This window comes from Pholis gunnellus (assembly GCF_910591455.1).
Source record: "Pholis gunnellus genome assembly, chromosome: 13".
Lineage (NCBI taxonomy): Eukaryota > Metazoa > Chordata > Actinopteri > Perciformes > Pholidae > Pholis > Pholis gunnellus.
Genome location: NC_136540.1, coordinates 13,714,558 through 13,737,986, shown reverse-complemented (window position 1 = coordinate 13,737,986; position 23,429 = coordinate 13,714,558). Strand labels below are relative to the sequence as shown.

Genomic DNA, 23,429 nt, shown 5'->3' with positions numbered 1-23,429 from the left:
GTAGGATAAAATGAAAATACTTAAGTAAAGTACAAGTGGTCAGTTATTGAGTTAAAGAGTTATATCCCACCACAAATCATCCGGGTATTAAGGAAGTCTGTCACTGTATCACATTAAGAACTGTCCTGTCACGTTAATTGTGAAAGAGAGGGCGCGTGCTTTAGCGATCGCTCTCGCCCACGCGCATGTCCTAACAGGTGAGCGCGCGCGCAGCTAGTCGCTGTCTGAGATTGTGACAGATGGAGCTGGTTTGACGCGGAGTCGGGGTTTGAAAGCGTTTGGTGAAAACAAGAAGAAATCCACATCTTTTTTTTTTCATCTACAATGAGAGGTGAACAGACTGAAGATGGAGAGAACTCAGCGAACTCGGTGAGCGCAAAGGATGACGGAACCAACCTAACAAAGTGACATTTGCATCGGCATGCACGAGGAACTAACGTTAACACTAACCCCAATGGTGTGCGAAGGCCAAACCTGTACTAAAAATCAGGAATTTTAAAGTTACTTTTAACATCGTTTTTTTAAACACGAGGTAGAAAAAAAATTCAAAAGATTAACATAATATTTAGAAAAGAAAGAAAATACACCAAGAAGCTCGTATTTTAGTCAAACTTTAATTTTGGAAATTCATTTCTTAAACTGCGTATTTACTTGCTAAATTACTGGCATTTGGTTCAAAGGCAAATTCAGCCAATATGACAAACAAATGTCTGATAAATATAATTTTCACATTTTACGTCTGATGTCCTCAGTTGCTAGTCTCATAGGACACATGATTTATCAGTACCATATTCCATTAAATAACCACATTATTCTGGAGTGTAACACTTAATTTAATCAGTATTTGGCTCTGTAGCCATTCAAGCAGCCTTCAGCTCTATCCATCGGCCTTTCTAATTAACCATTCCAGCAGACAGTCATTGAGCCAAGCTTCTAATGATGTTATGTACTAAAGGTTAGGGTTTACATACAGTAGAACCTCTGTGGCGTCGTTATACTCTTTGTTTGCCTTATTTTTCTATTTGGTATTGACATAGGAGGTGTGTGTGTGTGTGTGAGAGAGAGACCCAGTGCCTTAGTCACTCTGGTCTGGTGGCATGGTGAGTGGAATGATAAACAGAAGCCTGTGCTATCCATGTCAGTAACCTAAAATAGAGGCGAACTAAGAGGGTCTCAGATAGCCCCGGGGCTCCATATAAGTCTGGTCAGCCTGCTCTTGGCGTCCTGTGTGCGTGTTTGTGTGTGCGTGTTTGTGTGTGTGTGTGTTTGTGTGTGCATGTTTTGTGTGTGTGTGTGTGTGTGTGTGTGTGTGTGTGTGTGTGTGTGTGTGTGTGTGTGTGTGTGTGTGTGTGTGTGTGTGAGTGTGTGCGTGGTGTGAGAGAGATACCCTGACATGTCCACCTGCTGTTGGGTTAGCAGGGTTAGCAGGCTTTATATATAGCGCCGCTCTCTCAGCAGGCTTATGTTATTACTTTTCAATACTTCATGTCTATGAGGTCTAAACATATAACGGCTTTTGAGAGTTTGTGTTTACAAATGTCGATGACCTGTACATCGGTGGATGATGGGATGTTGCCATGCTGGGGAGCATTTGGTTTCCCCCAATACATTTGTTATAGTGTTTGAGTTTAGTTTAAAGGAAACAATTGGCTGATATAGATTATTCAACATATCACCCTCACCAAGAATACCCTTGTAAGACACAGAGAACAGACATAGCCTTTTCTTTATCATTTTCAATAAGAAAAATACACTTATTTGTCAGTGTAGTAAATATTAAGCTACCACGAGCAGCCAGTTAGCTAAGCTTGACTGGAAACTGGGGGAAACGGCTGGTCTGGCTTTGTCCAAAACACAGTTCGCCTACCAGCATCTCTGATGTGTGAAAGTAACAATTTGCCATTTTATGAGGGGGTTATGTTCTTAACTATTTGTTCGCTGAAACTAGTGTCTTCCTAGAGGAATCGGTCCATCTTCAATCCTCTCATCTAACTCTCGGTAAGAAAGCGACTAAGCATATTTAAAAGAATGCTATTCATTCAATGCGGCTTACTGAAGCCGCTGAGTTTGGCTCTGTTTCATAAAGCCATTGTTATGACCCAGCCGACATGTGGACCTCATATAGGCATGACGATGTTGGCATTTGGACATTTGTCCTTCAGCTCCATATAGACCCCATGTGTGTCTGCACACTGGGTCACAGGCTATAAGTGAGGCCCACGCATATCCTCAGGTGTTCCCAAGAATAGCATGTGGGGCAAGGTGGACTGCTAGTGGGACTTTCTTGGGCAAAAAGTGGGATATCTGCTTGCTACCGCAAGGGGATAGCCCACTGGTGGCCCAGTTTTGTTCATTTGGTCAGCCCAAATGTGAGTCAAATGCCTGTCCATCACTAACCCAAACTATGTGAGTACCACAAAGGGCTTGTTGGCTGGAACGCTCCAAGTATCTCAAGCTTGACGATTGTTTCCCTTTTGTCCAATCCTTTCACTCAGCAGAGCAAAATCCTGATCAACCAGCTGAGGGAGATCACTGGCATCCAGGACCCTCAGATCCTCCACAGAGCTTTGAATGTAAGACCTTAGAACTCGTCGTCGGCTTTTAGGAGACAATGGATGGTGGCTCCCTTGTGTGTACTATAAGGTTATTTTTGCTACAATGCAAGCAAGTGAATGGCCTTTATGTGTAACTTCATCAAAGCACATAATAAGACATATAGGCAACTGTTTCATTACACAGATTCCAGTTGACCAAAAGGCATTTTTGTTAGATCTGTTGAGCTAAACAAATTTGAAATTCCTACAGTATGCTGTAAGATCACTTATGACTAAGATAACTTACTGTGAGAGCACAGGGTCTTTGGTGACCATTAGTGTTTCTTATGTTATGAGCGTAAACGTGTTAAGAGATGTGTTATTCCAAGCCATCCTGTGGAGAACATGAAAGTCTATTCAAAATGTCATGGGAATCCATCCCTAGAGCCATTCTGCTAGTTGGCTAAAAAAAACATAGCCCTTGCTGTTATTGTGTAATTAATGTTAAAGGAACACTCTTTGATTACATTAAAAGCACCCCCAGGGCGCCTAGTTTCCACCCCAGCACACCGCTTATGTTTTGAAACACAACTGCAAATGAAAAAATCCCTAGGAGCTTGAGTTAATAGGAGCCTCATAAAAGTGATAATTGACAAGCAGTACAATAAACAGTCTGGCTGACTGTTGTTCAGGCATCATCCAACCTGTTGCACCAGGGGCAGACAGAGAAACAGCAGGAGCTCACAGGTTTGGGAGGGGCACGTGCTCTCAGAGTTCTATACAAAATTAGAAATGGTTGTCTACTGCTGGTTTCCAACACAAAAAGGGTGCTGTGTTCCCTTAATTAGGCTAGTTAACTGTATCTAAGTACATGCTTGCATTATTTTAATTACTCAGTGGTTGCTATATTTGTATTTGCATGCATTTCTTATTTGCTTAGTTTGCTCTTGTGATGTATTGTATTGCTAAATCTCCAGCAGATTAATGGTATCTAGAATGTCGGGCCTTATCTTTTCCTTGTTCCTTGTCTTTAAGGCCAGTCAGGGGGACATTGGAAATGCTGTTGGACTGCTGACAACCCAGTCTGCAGAGGTTCAGGATCCTGGAGAACCACAGGAGTTGGAGACCTCTGCGGAGGCCTGGGAGGGCCAGAAAGGTACATTGGGACAAAACAAGCGTGCACAAAATTCTGACTACATTTACTTATTAGGATCATTTGTAGGCCTTTTGAGGTATGGAATCTGAAACACTCATTTGTTCATTTATGTGTTAAAGAGGCTGAAAAACACAGTCTAACTCTAAACGTGGGCAAAGAGGTCGCTCGTCGGTGGAGCTGAGGCGGGCCCGGGTAATACAGCAGAGCAGACAGCTAGCAGCAAACACACCTGTCACTCAAAGCGACCACGTCTACCATTTTGACTTACTTAAATCCTTAACAGACGAGTTGTACAAAAACACCCTCATACAGTTGTCATGAACTAATAGCTGTTCAAATTAAAACCGTTTTTTTGCACCAGGCTGTCATTTGTGGTGTTGCACTCAGGTTTCAGATGTAGTTGTGTTAGGATTGGGAAAAAGAAAGTAGTTCCAAATCCTTCCTACTTGTATACCCCCAAACACTAGGCGACATTCCATATAAACTGGCCGTGATTTTCCAATTGTCTTTCTGAACGTTATGAAATATGTCAGATATTAGATTTACCATCTGAAGCGGATTCACATGCGAGGCTTTTATTCTTTTAAAGGCGTGTGCTTTTTCGCTTTCAAGCATATGTGTCTGTTTTGTATCTGAGGGTCAAACCTTCCTTTACAGATGTTCTCCAGAATGTAGACATGGAAGGGTAGAGTTGGTCAAGCACAGAAGAGGACGTATTTGATGAAGAGCTCTGTAATCTGTTCTGCCCTATTGAAATTGTTTTTACCAGAATTGTGGGATCTTGCTGACACACTGCTGTTTGTTTTGTCAGGACTCCCTAAAGATGAACTGCAGACGGCCATAGAACTCAGCCTGCAGGAGTCCCACAATGCCCAGGAAGAGGAGAGAGAATTTAATAGGTAAAAGAGAACCGGCTTTTCATGCAATGCTTCTTTGTTACTGTTGACTGTGATTTTATTTATTTTTTATTTACTGCTGACTTAAAGTATGAAAATGGAGACAGTAGATTTTTCACTGGAAACAACAGAATTGAACTAAAGGGAATATGAAAGACTCAGTTGTTTCATATTGTCTGTATGTGTATGAATCAACCTGAAGCCTTGTCGATCAGAGGTTGAAACAAATGGGCTGAAAGTTTAAAATAGATGTATTTACTTTGTAGCCACACTAGTGGAGTGGTTCTGGGGTTGGCAATGACGGTGAGTCGGTCGGTCGCTCCACCACTTTTGGCAAAGACAGAAATATCTCAATACCTTTATAACATTTTGTACAGACATTCATAAGCTTGTTTTTGATGATCAGCTGACTTTTCATCAAGTCACACTTCAAAGTTGTTAATCATCCATTGGCACAAAATGTGACGCAGTCATTAATAATTTACACACAATGAATAATAATGACATATGTGAAACCCTGATTTTTTGTCTTCGCGCAACCATCATACTTTGGTTAATGACCAAATACCTGCATAACTCATGACATTCTTATCAGCTGTACTTTGTGTTTCGCGCTAAAATAGAAATGGTATTCATGATAATCCTCACCTGCTAAACATCAGCATGGTAATAATTTAGCATGCATTTGTCTCTGTCTCACGACACAGTTTGTGTTTTCCTGAGAGATTTAGACTTCTTATTCAACCTCTACACAGGACAGGGAGTCTTAACTAAGTCCACCTGTGTTTAATACAGTTGTCAGTTCAGTGCTTTGAAATGGGTAATTTGATGTACCGCAGGGCTCTGGAGGCCAGTGTAGAGGAGAATGCAGCGAGAATGAAGAGGAAGAGATGTGAAGCCCAGAGTGATATGTGCAACCCTGCAGAGTGGATCCGTCAGGACGACTGGCCCGTGGGCATCCGCAATGTTGGCAACACCTGCTGGTTCAGTGCCGTCATCCAGGTGAGAATAAGTGTGAAAGATTGGTTACATCAAAGTGATGGGGATGTACTCTGTTGTGACACATATCAGATACAGTCCCATATGTTTCCTTATTGTTTGCTCTAACCTCTGTACATAACAGTAGTAGTGCCCTGTACTATATATAGTAAATATATGACAACACATAGCATATAGTCTGTTACGCGCACTAGTGTCCTAGTGTTCTAACAGTGTCTCATATCCTTTTGCTGCTAAAGCTTAAAATAGCTCTCGCACTTGGCTGAACAAAGATTTATAGACTTGGGAGTTTCCCTTTCAAGATATCTAACTTTAGTCCGTCAGAGGTGTCGCACCCATAGACTGTATAAAATGTGGACGAAGTCTCTGTGACGTCCCCCATAGGTATCTGAAGAGCCAAAGTGAGGCTCAAAGTGAGTGTTTTTTCGAACCAGAAGTGACCATATTTGGGCGAGAGGGTGGCACTGGGGAAGCTCGAGGGCAGGCCTCGTTAGCAAAACAAATGCTAAGTTAGCACCATTTAGCTAGCTTGGTTAGCCAGGTGCACCGTGAACAACTGTGATATTAATTGGGATGTCTTGTTTGTAACTACCGGAAAAACAAACAAACAGCTGACTCCTTAAAGTGTCTAGTAGTACATCCAGTTCAGCTAACAAGCCAGGTATGGTGAGCGTAGACAGTACTGATACCTGCTAATTGAATAATGCTTGAATTTAATTCTCTGAACAAACTGGAGCACAGACTCGTTCAACCAATCAATTTATTTGTCATATAAAATCATACAAGGTACATTTCCACTGAAATGCAATCAAGTGTGCATTATTCACCATAAAGCACAGCCTCCTGCATTGTTCTTGCATAACTATAAGCCTTACTTTTCAGTCTCATCTTTTTACCGACTAATGCTGACAGTTATTAGAAACATCGGGAAGAAAGGAAGAAGGTGTGAGGATATTTCTGCAAAATGAGAACATTTCTCTGAGATGCTAATTCTATTTCAACTCCATTCCAAACTGAATCAGGTCGTTCGGCAGAAACTGGAGCCCCCATTGAGAGGCACAGGCCTGTTTGGATAATTTAATAGCGAGTGATGTGATGATGGAGCGAGCAGTGGACATCCTCGTATAAGCCTGGAATGGACAGAGAGGAGATACAGATTGTTTGTCTTTGTTGAACTCAGATTTGCCACTACATCGATTTAGAAGTCAAACCACCAAAGGACAGGGTTTATTATCTGGGAATAGAAAAGGGGAAATGAGGCAGTGTTGTTTGAATACAAATGGTGTTGAAATGATAGCCTTTTGGTTTTTTTCTGGTGTCGATACTGTTTGTTACAATTGAACTGGTTGTTGTAGATTCAACAGAGCCCGACTCTTGATAAAGCAGTCTCCCTTTAAAAAGTAATTATGCTATCAGATTGAGGCTGAGTGACCACATCATTCAGTTGTCAGCTCATATTCCCTCTGTTATCCTTTGTGGTATACATTACAGTAAAATGGAGATAAGCCATAATTGAATTTCCTACTTAAATGGAAATTTATAGATCAAGATATTCATAAGTGCTCAGTAGCTTCGCTCACCCCCCACCACACATACTCGTATGTGTCATAAGAGTATCTGACTGCTATTAATGTATTTAGTTTATCACGAGTAACAGAAGCAGCTCATAACAAATTGACATGGTTGATGTGTCTGAGCATTATGTGTGAAATGAAATAAAAATACCATAAAATTCAGGATTAATTTTTTTTCAAAATATGTTCTCCAACAGTTACTAGTATAATAGTAAGACACTAGTATCCTTTAAGGAAATATTCTATTTTATAATAATATAAAAGATTTTATTAAAAGTACTAGAAAAATTTGCACCTCATTCATTTGATTGAAGAATCAAATTGATTAACTAAAAAACCTTATTTTTGAGAAGAAGTTGTGCGATATACAACCAGGGAAATGCTGTTCTTCGCCCAACCTCAATGCTGAGTGCTTACAATCTAACCCCACTACCTACTCTTATGCTTTTTGCCTCAGCGTGAGAGTAAATTTCCCGTGCGTCTCGTTTCCCAAAACCATCTAAAAACTGAGATGATAGTAAATCCTTGTGAAGCTTAAAAGGTTTCTCCCGAAGGCATCGTAACATTACAGAAGAGATTACAGATTAATGAGTGCGTTCTACCCACTCGTAGAAGGTTTGGAGCATCTTAAGAAGCTCTGTGTCTTGCAGGAAGGACCAGCAAACTACATGTTTCATTAAAGTCAGAAAACCACTTTTTACTTATTGGTAATTTCTCATTTTATTGTCATCTAAATCTATTTAAATTCCCATGTAGTATATGGTGAAACATATCAATGTAAGGCGCAAATGCTAACCAGCTAAATATCATTGACTGTGTTGTTCGAGGAACAAGTTTCTTCCATGATCTTTCTAAGTTATACCACCACTGCAAGCATGACCACTGTCATCATGATTTGCCAGCATCTGACCTTAAGCGGTTCTTGTTTTGTTGTCTTGTTGCAGTCACTGTTCCATCTGCCCGTGTTCAGGAGGCTGGTTCTAAGCTACCATCTGTCTGAGCGAATACTGGAGAAGTGTAAGAGCCATTCTGTGAGTAAACTCCATGCACAACAGTTGGTTACTCTGCCACTGCCATTTTCACAGGAGATTTGTTCGAATAATTTAATGTTAAAATGTCTAATTCGTACACTGTATACAGCCCACCTGTGGTGCAGTTATAGTAAAGCCAAAATGAAGAAGATTCAGGTGGCATTTAATGATGCTTTCAGAATCTTGCTGAAGCTTCCAAGATGGACTAGTGCAAGTCATATGTTTGTGAGTTGTAATGTTCCCACCTTCCATGCTGTGTTGAGGAATTTTATCTACAAATTTAAATGTCGATTGAATGACTCAGAAAATGTAATTATAAAAGCCTTAAGTGATCCAACACAAAGTGACACACGGTATACTTCTTGTTTCTGGAAACATTGGAACAAATGTCTGTATGTTTTTTAACAAGTGACTTTTTTTAACCACAATGACTACACCTGTGTCTTGGTGTCCTCGTATTGTATAGTATTTTATATATTGTTGTTGTATTTGTGTTTTTGTTTTATTTTTTTGCTATATGGACTCATGAGTCTGAAATAAAAGTTGAATTATACACATAAACATAAGAGGTGATCAAGCTGTGGAGATGTTCTGTTATTATGAACATAGCCACCATGTGTGAGTGTAACAGGGGTGAAGTTTGACTCTGAACTTGTGTTAACAGGACAAGAGGAACATAGCTTTCATGCAGGAGCTGCGCTGTCTATTTGCTCTCATGGTGGGCTCCACCCGCAGGTTTGTGGATCCTTCTGCTGCAGTGGAGTTACTGCGAGACGCCTTCAGGACCACCGAGGCCCAACAGGTACAGCTCTTAACTTAAGGACAGCTTGAAGTGTAGACAGGCTGCATCTTGTGATGGGAGGCCCCGTGTCTTCACTTCCTTCCCATAGTGCGCGCTGATGTGGTGAGAAGTGAGCAATTTTCTTAGCCAGATGTTGAAATGAGGTTGAAGCCCTGAGGAAAAAAATGTTTTGTCAAGCTACTGTTTCCAAGATCAAGAATCAACTCATGTGACTTTAGTAATTCTTTGACCCTGACTTAATTCTTTCCTATTACAACTTCACAGCTTGTCTTTTGTCTTCATTTCAGGATGTCAGTGAGTTTTCCCACAAACTGCTTGACTGGCTAGAGGATGCATTTCAGCTGGCTGCCAATGAGTAAGTTATATGTTGATGTCATCCACATTATTCTCTCTTTGTGTGCTGAATTACAATAGTGTAATGTCATGTTTTGCTTTCAGTAAGGTAGAAGACAAACAGAAAAACCCCATGGTCCAGCTTTTCTATGGTACCTTTGTGACAGAAAGAAGACATGAGGGTATGAGCTTTATATTTGTTTTTGTCACAGTGACATCAATATGACTTCTGTTCTCAGTCGCTCACATCTGTGTGACTCTGCTTAGGTAAGACGTTGTGTAATATCGAGCAGTTTGGCCAGTACCCCCTGCAAGTCAACGGCTTCAATAACCTGGATGAATGCCTGGAAGGTGCTATGGTTGAGAAAGAGATCGAGTCCCTACATTCAGATCACTGCGTCACATCTGGCCGTGAGGTAAACAACTTCAACAACCGACTAACAATAGAATTTCTACGTATGTGGTATTTTCTGATGCTTATCTGATGTCATATTTTCTCTTGGTTGCAGAGATGGTTCAAAAGGCTACCACCAGTCTTGACATTTGAACTGTCTAGATTTGAATTCAACACCCAGCTGGGTCGTCCTGAAAAGATACACAAGAAACTGGAGTTCCCACAAATCATGTATATGGACAGGTGAGCTTTGTTCAGATATCACAATCATACATGTGCACATTCCTACAGTTTCCCTTGTTTCTAAGGGGAAAAAGGAGCTTCCACAGTATATAACTTTAAAGGACACATGCCTGCACCACTTTTCACTCGGATTATCTCACAAACTTATGCCATCATAGGGCTCAGTGTATTACAAACGTATCGGGAAAAAATGAAGGTTGTTGCTTGTCTATTCAGATGTTACAACAAATCTTTCACACATGTACTGATACAATTTTGGGAATTGCCTGATTTTTCTATGTACAGATATCTTCACAATAACATAGAACAGACCCATGAGAGGAGAGGAGAAGTGAAAAAACTCAAGGAACAACTAGCTGCCCTTCAACAGAAACTTGAGTGGTAAGTTACCTCTTAAAGCTGAGATATGACTTTTAAACCTCTCCACGTTTTGGAAACAAATCTTGCACAAATCGTGTCCTGTCTTTATTAACAGCTACAAAAACTATGGCTCTGGACCTACCAAGTATCCTCTGGCTGACATGCTGCAGTTTGTGCTGGAGTTCGCTACCACCAAGCCCACAAGTGTTTCCCCGGCTGAAGATCTGAGACCAGCTTCTCCGACTCCTGCAGGCCACCCCCTAAGTGAACTCATCTCCAAAGACAACAGGTACTCAGAGGACCAGAGAACTGTACGAGCCAAGGCAATGGCCCCTGAATAAAATACTGTCGACAGACTTTTACTAGCACAGCATAAACAGACAAAGTTCCTTCTTTACGAAACTTACATTACACCAAAACATTCTCATTCTCATTTCCCAGTGAACCAGAAGACACAGATTCATCGGAGGCTCCGGGTTCCAGTGTTTCCAGTTGTCAGCGGACGCCCATATACAAGCCCTTCACCCAGTGCAGACTCCCGGTCGACTGCCCACCACACCCAGCCCCCCACAGCGTCACTGAAGAAGAGCTGCAATTTGTTAAGACCTGCCTGCAGCGTTGGAGGACAGAAGTAGAGAATGACATAAATGGTATGCTTCTATTACAGTGTACACGCTAGCATTGCTTTTAATAAAGGTCTTGATGTTCTTTAGCTATCTTAGCAGTATGGGCTCTGTTTTGGGCTCTTTAGCTGCAAAATGCTCCGCTATGGTCACAAGTTAATTGTTAACTTTGTCTGTCGGTAGTGTCGTTCCTGCCGTTATTGGAAACGGGGTTTGATAAGAGCAGTGCGTGTCAACTAAAACTGTAAAGTTGTGCTGTAAAACCAAAACAATGAGCTGAAAGACGTCCAACGTCTCTTTCAAATGACTGTAAATCCTGTTTTAGATTATATAGATTATATGTCAATTGTCAATCCCTGCTCTCCCAAACTGTCCTTTTTATGAGGCAATTATTGGGTAATAAAAATAAAAAACCTAAAAGAAATGAATTTCCCCTTTGCAATATGTGTACTGTATTCATTTCTGTGGTTTCTGTCTGTGTTTTTTTTTTGTGTGTATGTGTGTCAGAGCTAAAGGCCAGTATTGACAGGCTCACTCAGATGCTGGAGGGCATGTACATAGACAACTGTCTCTGCCAGGTAAGACTTACACTCGCCTAATTCACTCTGACAAACAGCAATTCAATTGCATGTTTTACAACTGGAGTTGCAGAAAGTGCATTGACGGAGATTAGATGAAACTGTATTGATCTCAGGTGGAGGAACAGAAAATAATGTCACGTAAACAAGTCAACAGAATACAAATAAGATACAAACCGATCTGATGAATGTTATACTGCAGTGAATACAGAGCTGCACAGTCACATCTCAGTCTAATATTTGATCCCAATGCTGTAGCTGTTTTGTACAGTGGTGATTCAATGCTGTCTCCCACTGTCCTAATATTTAGGCACCCTACAGACTCCATGCAGTGCTCGTCCATGAAGGCCAGGCATCAGCAGGCCATTACTGGGCCTACATTTACGACCATGCCAACAAGCGCTGGATGAAGTACAATGATGTAAGCATCACCGAGTCATCATGGGAGGAGCTGGAGCGAGACTCCTTTGGTGGAATGACCAACGCCAGTGCCTACTGCCTGATGTACATCGATGACAGGTTACCCAACCTTATCACAGGTACATCTCTGTGTGTTTTTCAGTTATATGATTTGATTTTATCAGATTAGATTCATTTTGAATAATTCTAGATTGAATATCGGATTATACTGCATAGATATTGCCATGTGTGTTTTGCCAGAAAGCATTAATAAATAATGTTCTTCCTTAAAAGCAAGAAACAGGGTGATGTGTGCAAGGGAGAAAAAACAACACACAATAATGTAAAAAGAGTGCTTATCAATTATAGAAGTTAAAAGAATATTTACATATGTTTAATGTAGCTCTGACTCAGCTAACCTCGTGTTTAAAGGCTATTCCATAATGTTAGAAACTATAACAGTAAAAGCGCAGTCCCTGTCTGTAATAAACATTAACTAATTATGTATTATGAACAGTAGCATATGGAAAAATGCCATCTTGTGTAATAACAATTAACTAATTATACTGTCATTTCTTAAGTACTTACTGTCAGTACGTGGATTTTATTGTGTAAGTCTATTAATGACACTACCCCACATCCACCTAGAAGACACAGATGATGAGACAGGCCAGGTGCTGCATGGCATGGACTCCCTGCCATCCGTCCTCAGACGCTACGTCCATGAAGACAACCGCTGGTTCCAGCAGGAGCTCAGTGAATGGGAGGAGCAGTTCTGCCAGACCGCCACCCCACAGGGAGAGTCTACAGCCTCTGCAGAGCCCCCAAACCCCAGTCCAGTCAATGTACACCAAACACCAGTTGAGCCAGCACCCCAGTCAGGACCAACCACTGAGGAGCTGGACCAGGGAGCTTCTTCAGAGCCAGAACCAGACACAGAAGCAGCGAAAGACCCAGAGCCGGATCCCACAGAGAAACCTGAAGGTCTGTAGTGGTGGCTAAAGAAAAGGGAATGGGGCAGGGTTTTTATAGCCACTGTACAAGTACAACTGACTACTGAACAGTACATTTTATCACTCGTGTGTGTGCTCTCACAGTCTCTCTCCTTTCTTTTTTTTTGACCCCAAAAGAATCTGAGTTAACGCCGCCACCATTACCCCAGAGCCCCAGCTGCCAGCCAGACGACACCAGCAGTGCAGCAGTCGCTGACACCACGGGGCCCAGCCAGGGCTGCACCTCAGCTGAGAGAGAGCTTCAGTGTCAGGTGGGCAAGTCTGTGACTCCCCTGGGCAAGTTCCGCTCTGCCCCCTGTAGAATATGGGTCAGTAATTCTAGACCACAGAAACAAAGTGTGTACATCTGGGTCAAGGATATCATTTTACCGCTTAGCATAGCAATGTAGGTCCAGGCTTAATGCCAGGCAGGGTGTAGAGTAATGCACAGATAAACTAAAGGTTACGAGTGATTACTGCTATCAGCGGCTCGTAGCGGTCAGTAGCTTGTTCAGAGGCCTATCATATAATTTACACGTTATCACTTTTAGTTTCCATTGTGGGAAAATATTTAGAAACACCAGTGCAGTTCAATACAACGCCACACAGACTGAAACGTGACCATAGAGTTTAATTGAAAACAGTGTATTGGGGCTATTGTAGGTTAAAAGAAAAGAAAAATGACGAAGCCAGGGGAGGGGGGTAATATTCTGAGAAAAACTCAGAATTTGTAGATTAAAGTTGTTAAATTACAAGAACAAACTCACAATATAGAAGAAAACTTAAATCAGTGTATGCTGATAATATGGTGATTCTGGGCTTAAACCACAAGTATTGCTGATTACAAAGTATAGTTTGATTACATAATCCACTGCAAGCATTATATATGGTAAGCAGCGTGTGTGTGGTTTGATGAGGTTGATCCAACCTTGCATAGTCCATCTATAATTATTATTATTTTTTTTTTACCTACAATTGCCCTATTTACACCATTGAATGAATCAGCACTTCTGTCAACAGCACATGATTATAAGCCTCATAAAAATAAGCTTGATTGTAAGCTGTTTCATGAGATGGCATTAAATAAACTGCTAAGCCACTTCATTACCACTTGTGTCCTGTCGACATATCGGGAGCTCCATTTGACACATTGATTTATCACATGCAAATGAATATTACTCCCTAAGTGTATTTCCAAATGTATTCAGCTGCAGACTGTCTGCTGACCCACCTGACTTTATATAATAAGATCAACCTTTCACTGGATACAAGGAGCTATTTTCAATTTCACACACTCAGCCAATTTGTTCACCTGTTCACCGTTAAAATAGAAACACATGCTCCACAACATTTTCCAGACTTTGCTTCACAGGTGTTTGAAATGCATACAGATGTGTAGATGAGGGTGGGTGTATTTCTACATGGAGGCACACTATGCAAAGCCCTGAAGAAGATTAGCGGATATAGATAATGGATGGATGGAAGCCATAGTAATGTGCGTCTTGTTTCTCTGTCAGACTTCTGGCCCTGAAGCAGAGCTTAGTAACCCGACACCATCTGACCTCCAAGTGAAGAAGGACGACACACAGGCAGCAGGCCTTGGCCCTCAAGCTGAAAGCGAGCCAGAGGCTTCCAGAGAGGCACCTGAACATGAAGCAAAGCAGCAGCAGCAGCAGCAGGAGGAGGAGGAGCAGGAGGTCCCGGCCAGACAGCGACAGACTGAGAACGAGGTCTCAGAAGTGGAGATCCCCAACGTGGGCAGGATCATGGTCAGAGCTGATGCCGATGGATACAATGAAGAGGTGAGAATGTGTTAAAATGACTAAATAAATGCAATAAAAGAAAGGATTTGTCTATTCCGAGTCTTCCGGGATGCAGCTATGTTTTTTCTACTCCTTTAATACATTATTATATATTACCTTAGACTTAAGATGTAAATGCTTTTTTTTCCCAACTTGCCACAAGGTTTACTTTTTCAGATCTGATGTCACATTTATGACACCACCTTATAGATAGTTCATCAATTATAAACTTTAAAAAATACCTCCCAAATGTTTGCCACTCAAACTTAAAATGAAGTGTATGCTTTTGTTCTTCCTGCTGCTCATTCACAGATCTTTGTCTAAATGTTGCATGTTTTACAGTTTTAGTTTCCGACTTTATGGATGTTTCCCCATCTCTGACACGACCACCACCAGAGTCTGATTTGAGCAAAAATATATAATACATTTGCAACATCCCAGAATGTGGACATGTGGTGCAGCCCTCAACAGTTCAGGGTCTTTACACAGACATAATGAGCAGCTTTCATTCTCAAACGGTTTGCCGCCCAGCTTATAATCTCATCCTCCTCCTCATTTCCCAGATGATGCTGACTCCAGCTATGCAGGGCGTCATTCTAGCCATAGCCAAGGCCAGGCAAACTTTCGATAAGGAAGGCCCCGAGGCTGGCCTCATCAAGGTATGTATTGCATCTCACGTTAAATCTACATTTCACAAAATAATTAAATAATCATGTTTTCTGAAATAGTTTTGACACATTGCTACATTAAACTGCTTCCTTTACATTTAGGAGCAATCTTTCCTCTCTATATAGTTTTTGAACAGAAAAACATTCAGATGTAATGAGGTTCATTCATTCATTCATCAACACAGAACAGAACATGTACTGTATTGAATGACAATAAGCGGTGCTTATAAGAGGATAAAAAGGCTTCTAAAGAAAAGCAGATATTAAATAAACTATTCCAGATGTAAGAAGGTCAACGTCAATAACAAGATGAGCGTTTTAACCTCGTCTTTGAGCATTTTAGACTCATAAAATCCAAAATCCCTCACAAATTAATGACGGCACAGAAAATACTCAGAAACACAGAAAACATTTCAAATAGTGTACCAGGGTCTTAGTTAATGAAAAATAGATTTGCTCTCCTCTCATGAGGAGGTACTTGGGTTACTTGAAGGCCAAAGTGAAAAAACGTACTTTGCTAAGAAGTATTTCTGATGAGATTTCCAACTTTAGTGACCCATTATAAATGAAGAATGTATTATCACCAAAACTCTTGTTGTATGATTCATTCAGAGTTCGACCAGTCACTGTCAGGTTGCATCAAATTAAATCCATTCATCTACGTTTTTATAGTTTGCCCACCATGAGCATATTGGCAAATTGATCCATCTGTTCCCTCAGGCCTTCCACGAGGAGTATTCCCGCTTGTTTGAGCTCTCCCAGCAGGAGACCACACCCCAGGAGGATGCTCGTCTGCAGCACTCTCTGGTCTACTTCTTTCAGAACAAGGCACCCAATCGCATTATTGAGAGGACGCTGTTGGAGCAGTTTACCGACCGCAACCTGAACTTCGATGAAAGGTACACACAGATACAGACAAATGGCTCATTGATGAGTCTCAGACATTATTATTATTATTTACATTAGGTCAAGTTTTCAAAACATGAGAGTACAGATAAGCTATTGTCACAATCTAGGATGAGCTGACATTATAAATGGAAGTGGATGACAAACCCCAAAATCAAGGAGAAACCTCTGTTGGACATTCCAAATCAACATTTTTATGCTGCACAGCTTCTTGAGTATACTCATTCTGTTTGAATCCAATATTTCGGCCTAGTTGCAGATACAATCAGGCTACACAAATATTATTAGTATTAAACTATTTGATGAATTAGTTTCCAGTGGTGGCTGCGTAGGATTGTTTCTGACTCGTGCGATACAAACATTTCTGACAACTCCAAAAAGACGTTAACTCCGAGTGTCAAAAGATAGACGTAATCATTTCCAAAATTCACAACATGTTTTTATGCGACAAAATAGTCGACTTCACTCCGTATTTGTTGGTGTTAAGCATTTAAAAAACAACGTATTCACTGTCAAAGAATTCTTTGCTCTCCCACTCGCCGCACATAAAGGAAGGCACGCACTCCCATTAACTGGGAGGTCTAACAGCGGGGGATGATGACATAAAACACCACTACAGACATCCACATCTTTATTAGAAAACCTCACTCAATAGAAGCTTTGAATGTTAAAAAAAAGACTATTGGTACAGACCTTTTTCTGTTACATTATATATAAACAAGTTATGAGGCTAAAAGCATTAGGAGCCGTGATGAATTGATTTGAAAACATTTAATGTTCGAGAGTTTTCTATCTAGTTGTTTACAATGTTTACACATAGCAGAAGTAGGTGAGTAAATAATGTAAAATGTGGCTTCACTCAAAATGAGCAGCAGCACATCATACGACTTAGAAATACAGTACTAGAGCATACAGCGTGCTTATACTGCCATCTAGTGTCCGGAGCTGAGAACTGCATCACAGTGTGACTGTTCCTGTACCCAATCCTTTTGTAAATGAAAAGAATTCATGATGTCCTTTCTGTTCATGCAGGGCCATCAGTATCAAGAGGGAAGCTCGAAACAAGCTGCGCCTCATCAAGCCAGAGGACATGGATATGGATGAGTACTTGGTGGGCTGACCTCTGCCATTTTGGATATTGACAGATACACTGTTTTTGGGGGATTTATCTGTCCCATTTCTGTACTAATTTCGCTGGAAATTATTCTGCCCCTGCTGCCGTCTTTGATTGATTTAATTAAGTTCAAGAAAAGTATACCAATCATCGATATGTAGACATAGACAGTAAATGTATATTTGAGACAGACAATTGCTAAAAAAATATCGTCGGATCAATCTTGCTACATACAGTATATATGGCAGTGTACTGAAACAGCAAAGATATACGTTAGAGACATAAAATGAGGGACAGACATCTGTTCAGTACAACTTCATGAGTTGTTATACTTGAATATAATGCAAACTTAACATCAGAGACATCACTTATTAAAAGGATACATCTGTTGCTTTCTTGTTATTAAATTTGTAGACAGTAATAAAAATACAGAATATCGCCAGCCTTATCCTTTGGGAGAGTCGTGAAACGGAATAAATTACTGCCTTGCTGAAGTTAAAAATACAAAAGACAACTAAAGAAGAAATAGTGCCTGTATTTAGTTACAGAAACTTGAAAATTGAAAAAACAGCGCAAATAACAAATGGAGTAATTGTTTTTTTTGTCCTGTGTGCTCTTTCACAGCAGTGGCATGATGACTACAGGCTGTTCAGAACGGTGTTTGTCTACCAGCTGACTGGACTGGAGCACTACCAGCATGGGAGGTAGGTGTTGAATGTAAACCACCACTACACCACCCGGCCAGCATGTGTCGGGTCTGATCAATAAATTGCAGATAGTGACATGATGACCGTTGCCTTGTGTGTGTGTGTGTGTGTGTGTGTGGGTGTGTGTGCTGCAGGATGCGGGAGGCACTGATCTTCCTGGCTCATGCGTACGAGACCAACGCCACCTTGCTGAAGAATGGAGAGAAACGTGGCGTGGACAAGTCTCTTATTGCCATTTACAGGAGGAAATGCCTCACTGTGAGTAAGGCGTGTGTGCATGTGTGTGTGTGTGTATGTGTGTGTGTGTGTGTGTGTGTGTGTGTGTGTGTGTGTGTGTGTGTGAGACTGCAGTACATTATTGTGAAGCATGACATCACTGAGCTCAATCCTTCTTCATAAAGGTTAGAATAACAATAAAGAGGTTGTTTGAATAAAAGTTGCAATATGAAAATGTAACTTTGATGTCAGTCTGCTCCTGTAATTTGACATTTCTTGTATACAATTAGAAATGTTGGCCTGCTGCATTATGGGACATTTCAGGAGTCATCAGAATCATAGCAGTCGTCCTCTGGAAACTGTCGGTGTCCATGTGACATTTCATGAAATTTGGCGAATAGTTACCGACATATCTTGCTCTGGAACAAACAGACTGGAGGACAAACAGACCAACATTGCTATATTTAGACTGTGTCACTAACAGGACAAAAGTTTTAGATAAGAAGCACTTGGCTTAGTGTCCTACTTACAGTCTCAGTAGTTCATACAATGCAGTCAGCAATGCAGACATTTTTGTTTTTTATATTTGAAAAAATGACGATGAAGTTCAAAGTTCATCATTGACCCTGGAACCAGAAGTTGAGATAAAAACCTCACCTCAAATCCTATTTAGTATCTGTTCTGGAGCTTCCGATCATATGGCATAAACATTTTTTTTTTATTTCTCATTATCTCATGCTTGATTTGGGATGTAACTTTGCTACTCCGAGTCCTCCTTACTGTGCTCATTACCACAGCCAATCTGCACCGCCCGATATGCTAAAATAAGCATTAATGAACCACTAAACCCGACCCAAACTGCAAAGTTTATGCATTATAGTAGCCCAATTGTCAGAACTGAAGACTGAGACAAGAAGGGCATAGAATGAGCGCCACTGCCAAGGAGTGCAGTGTGAGTGTGTTTGAGAGAGAGAAATAGAGTGATAGAGGGAAAGAGAAGAATGAAGGTGAAGAAAAACAATGTAAATTATATTACGTTTTTATTTTCTAAACTCCATTTTAGTCTTGCCTTTTTCGTCAAAAATACCGCATGTTGATGTGGTCGCAGTGTTTACTGACGTCGGTGTCTTCTCGTCTTAGTCCTGGGCAGAAAGGTTGTTGACGAACATATTTCGTGATTAACACCGCTTCGAGCCAACAGGAACGAGAGTTCCTCACAATGTTTAGAAGAAAAAGAAAATGTGAACGTCTACAATTCCCTGAAAACTGAGGAAACTCCATCTGTTGATGAAGCTCATTTGATATGATTGAACGTTTCAGAACAGTGAAAGAACCGTGTGGTGAGACTGTTTTCACTCTACATATCTCATGTATCATGCAGTATCTATCCACCTATGTAGTGTTAATGCAAGCTCTTTATTCATAGAATAATTAAGGTGATGGAGAATATCAGGTTTTGATCATTAACTTTCAAATGTATATATCAAGAGGCACCAACACGTAACCATATTATCTACTCAATATCAGGCAACTCATCTGATTATGCAATGTTCTTATACAAACCGATCAAACACACAACATGGTACGGTAAATACAGAAGAATCCTTGTGACAATAACCTTTACTCTCTCCTCCTCCTCCTCCTCCTCCTTGCAGGCATTGAATGAAAGTGCATCCCGGCTGTTTTGCAGCGGTGAGGAGACCAATGTGGAGGAGGGCATCGCCATCATGGACGAGGCCGTCATCCCCTGCCTTCACCTGATGAGCCGAGACTCGGCTTTATCCCAGGAAGACCACAACGCCATGGAGAGCATCCGCAGCAACTGGTGCTGCTGCCTGGGCCAGGACATGGATGGTAAGATCAGTTGAATCAACACATTGCTAGCTCTTATTACAACATTATCAAGACACAGGAATGAAGATACGGAGATATCATTTCTTCTCTGAACTGTACTGTGTGCAGTATTTATTTGCGTAGTTGTCATCAGTCTAAGAAAAGTGCTATCTATAGGACTAAATCGTCACACCAAGACTCATTCAAACATAAATATATATCAATAAACATAACAGTAATTAGTTTAACAGAAACAGTAAGCTAGGGTTACATATGAGAAAGTAATGTGTGTAACGAATGTGCCATAGACCAGGTCACAAGTGCGATGGCGACACCCTGTGGTTAGACGGCGGTACTACATTATGGCTACCACATACAACAGACATTTCCTTACAGAGAGATGCAATGAACTTAACTCTTTACGAAGATATAAACAGTACTACTTTTATTGAAACATACAAGTGTCACATTGATTTACTTATTACTTCCTCCAGTCAAATACAGCCTGAGCATTGTGACAATACTGTAAATGCCCCTCATCACACTGGGCACATACAGACGCGTGGATAAACGTACGAGGTTCAAACATGACAACAAGCAATCGGCTCTTACTTTCTAGTATGAGAATCACAATCTGGAACACGGCGGAAGAAAGACAAGTGACTCCGAACTACAATGCAGTGCCAGTGCACGCTGATCTTGAGAACTCACTCTGTTCACACACAAGAATCTGCTCATCAGCTCCGGTAAAGCCCACCAATCAACACGTTCCGCCTCATCGCTTTGATCTCTACACAAAAAGAGATTAGCGAGGTACATTCGTCATCTGCTATGCCTACAGAGCATGCGTATTAAAGTGATAAGCACACAGAAGAGTCCACGCCTTTTATACACCGATACTAACACTAACAAGCATTAAACCAAAATGAAAAAGAAACAAACCACTGTTACTGCTCTGCCTTTGTTTTCAGACTCATTGCAGGTGAAGCTGGGTGAGTTTCTTCCCCGGGTTCTGGACGGTTCAGCTGAGACAGTAGTTCTTAAAGACCCACCCACAGTCCATGTCAACCAGGCCCACGACCTGTGCAGTCGCCTGGCCGCTGTCATCGAGTCCATCCACAGCACCTCGATAGTCAGCGTTAAATAAAGTCCCAAATGAACCCCCCGACCACCTCCTTGAGCCGTGCGTCCGACCTGCAAGCAACTTGGCCGATGATTCATTCTGTGCTGACAGACTGTGGGGTTGAGACAGCGTGTAGTTTTTTTTTTAACAAGCCAAATCATGTATTTCCTTTTATCTGCTGGTTTAGCATTGCACGTGCATATCGTTGATGGTTTAACATAGCAAACTGTAAGCACTTTTTAGGGGTAGATAGAGGATGAGGCAGGGTTGTCACCGCGTGCTTGCTGGAAAAACCCTCCACAGGCTGCAAAGGTCTCGACATGATCATGAATCCTCTGTATTCTTCTCAGCAGCTTCAGTGTATGCCTTCTGCCTGCTCAGCGCCATCAGAAACCCCCAGTGTGCTAAAAATACAGTACACTGTTAGTGTACTTTTTAAGTATACTTAAAAAAAATCATAATGGCCTTGAAGTAGCAGCAGGTTATGCAGAAAAGGCCCATATGGTAGCAACCCACTGTAATTGTTTTTTCTCCAACGCCCCGTCAGACATCATTTAACTTCTGAAATCATGTTTTAGACCTTCTGTGTCCAACTCTCTTCGACTATGAATGCATCCTCTTAGTACCCACTCCACCCACCTTCTGTCATGGATACTTTTGATAGTACGTAGTGACTCTTTTTCCAAACAACTGTAGAGAGAACTGTAAAGGTTAATATCACCGTAATCGGCTTCTCCCGCCGAACAAATGAGATGTCGTCAGCAAACAAACAGGGAAGCTTGAAACTCTGATTGGCACTCTGAATATGTTTTAGTGGCTGGCAAACTTGTTAAATTTAAATACTGGCGACAACTGACCAGTTGTCACTGAATATTGTCACTTGATTGGTAGGATTTATTGTGTTGCTAAGCAGTGTGAACGCACAATAAGGCCTTTAAACAGGGCTTTAAAGGAAAAACACTAGATTTGTACTCCACAGTAACAAATGCTTTTTTTTTTAAATATATGTTTTATATTACTTTGTATTTTTCCAAAACAGGAAATTTTACTCGTAGGTGAAGCTAGTAAAGAAATATATCCACAGTAACTATGACGCATAAATATATTAAGGGCAGGGCGTTCTGTACAACTTTCAAAAAGAGCTGCTCCACGCTCAGACGTGCTGATCGCAGTAGATCTGTGCACTCTAACTATCAGTCTGTGGAAACTCTTCTTTGTTTAGGTTTGACGGTGCCCTGTTGGACAGCACTTTGCTCAACAGATTTTTGTGTAAACTATGTAAACCCTCTGAAAGGAAAGACAAGGGACAAGAGAGGAAATCCTTTTTTTTTTTCTGGTGTCCCAGATGCAATGCAGCATCACAAATGAATCCTCTGAACGAGGGTTTTCAGACCTGCAACATGGAGCCAATTCTGGCTGCTGATTTCACGCTGCTTTGTCACTTGTACTCTGTGATGATACTCAATAAATGTTTTAAAATACTCTGTGTACTCCATTATCATTGACTGCTTTCGCTTGAGTAAGATTTGCTAAAACTGCCCAGCTGTTGTGAGAACTAGAAATAAAAATAGAAATGGATTTGTGAGCCATTTTTAGAGATTTACACCTTCAGTAGGAACTAATGGAAAGGTCAGAGGAGCTAAGTAGTATTGAGAGACCGACTAATGCGCTGTTGGTTTTGGTCTTTTAATGTGATTCAGTGACATTAAGAGAAATATAAAATACTTTCAGGCTTATCAGTTAACATATATAACTGTTTTCTGACCCCCAGCCATTTAATTTTTTTATAATTATTAGGTCATGAGTGATTTTATTGCCACTGGCTTATTTATTTTCTCCCTCATGCACTGATTTGGTCCTTGCATGGCCAGCTGCAGTGACATTGCTTGTTTTACCTCTCAATCTGCCCGCCCCACGTCTTATCTTAAGTGCTGTAATTCACTGTTATTTTCATGGCTTTGGATGGCAATTGTACACATAATCTTTCCAAATTCACATAAGCCCCTTCTATCTGTTGTGTAATACTTTACAACAACAGTGTGCTGTTTTTCAATCAAAGATGCAATTATACTAAGATCAAGATGATAGCAGTGAGTCAGGGTCAGTGCTGGGCTAGATTAAGCTCTGATTGTCAGTCTTTGTTCTT

At 41.0% G+C, this 23,429-nt stretch overlaps 1 protein-coding gene across 3 annotated transcripts; it reads left to right on the top strand.

Annotated features, from left to right (window-relative positions):
• The first annotated feature begins 232 nt into the window (after positions 1 to 232).
• Positions 233 to 22,765, top strand: usp28 (ubiquitin specific peptidase 28). 3 transcript variants are annotated; one of them, XM_079171449.1, is made up of 26 exons: positions 233 to 369; positions 2,499 to 2,573; positions 3,570 to 3,690; positions 4,502 to 4,589; positions 5,426 to 5,588; positions 8,104 to 8,190; positions 8,855 to 8,992; positions 9,280 to 9,347; positions 9,431 to 9,507; positions 9,593 to 9,741; positions 9,835 to 9,962; positions 10,248 to 10,343; positions 10,438 to 10,611; positions 10,764 to 10,972; positions 11,453 to 11,523; positions 11,834 to 12,062; positions 12,571 to 12,906; positions 13,053 to 13,186; positions 14,432 to 14,716; positions 15,280 to 15,375; positions 16,105 to 16,283; positions 17,323 to 17,401; positions 18,029 to 18,108; positions 18,246 to 18,369; positions 19,983 to 20,181; positions 21,132 to 22,765. In XM_079171449.1, the coding sequence occupies exons 1-26, from the start codon at positions 325 to 327 to the stop codon at positions 21,305 to 21,307; spliced, it is 3,606 nt and encodes a 1,201-aa protein (XP_079027575.1). In that variant the 5' UTR covers positions 233 to 324; the 3' UTR covers positions 21,308 to 22,765. The 3 variants fall into 3 exon arrangements, with proteins under 3 accessions (XP_079027575.1, XP_079027576.1, XP_079027574.1); XM_079171450.1 differs by having other exon boundaries at positions 2,496 to 2,573; positions 12,574 to 12,906; XM_079171448.1 differs by having other exon boundaries at positions 2,496 to 2,573.
• Positions 22,766 to 23,429: the final 664 nt, after the last annotated feature.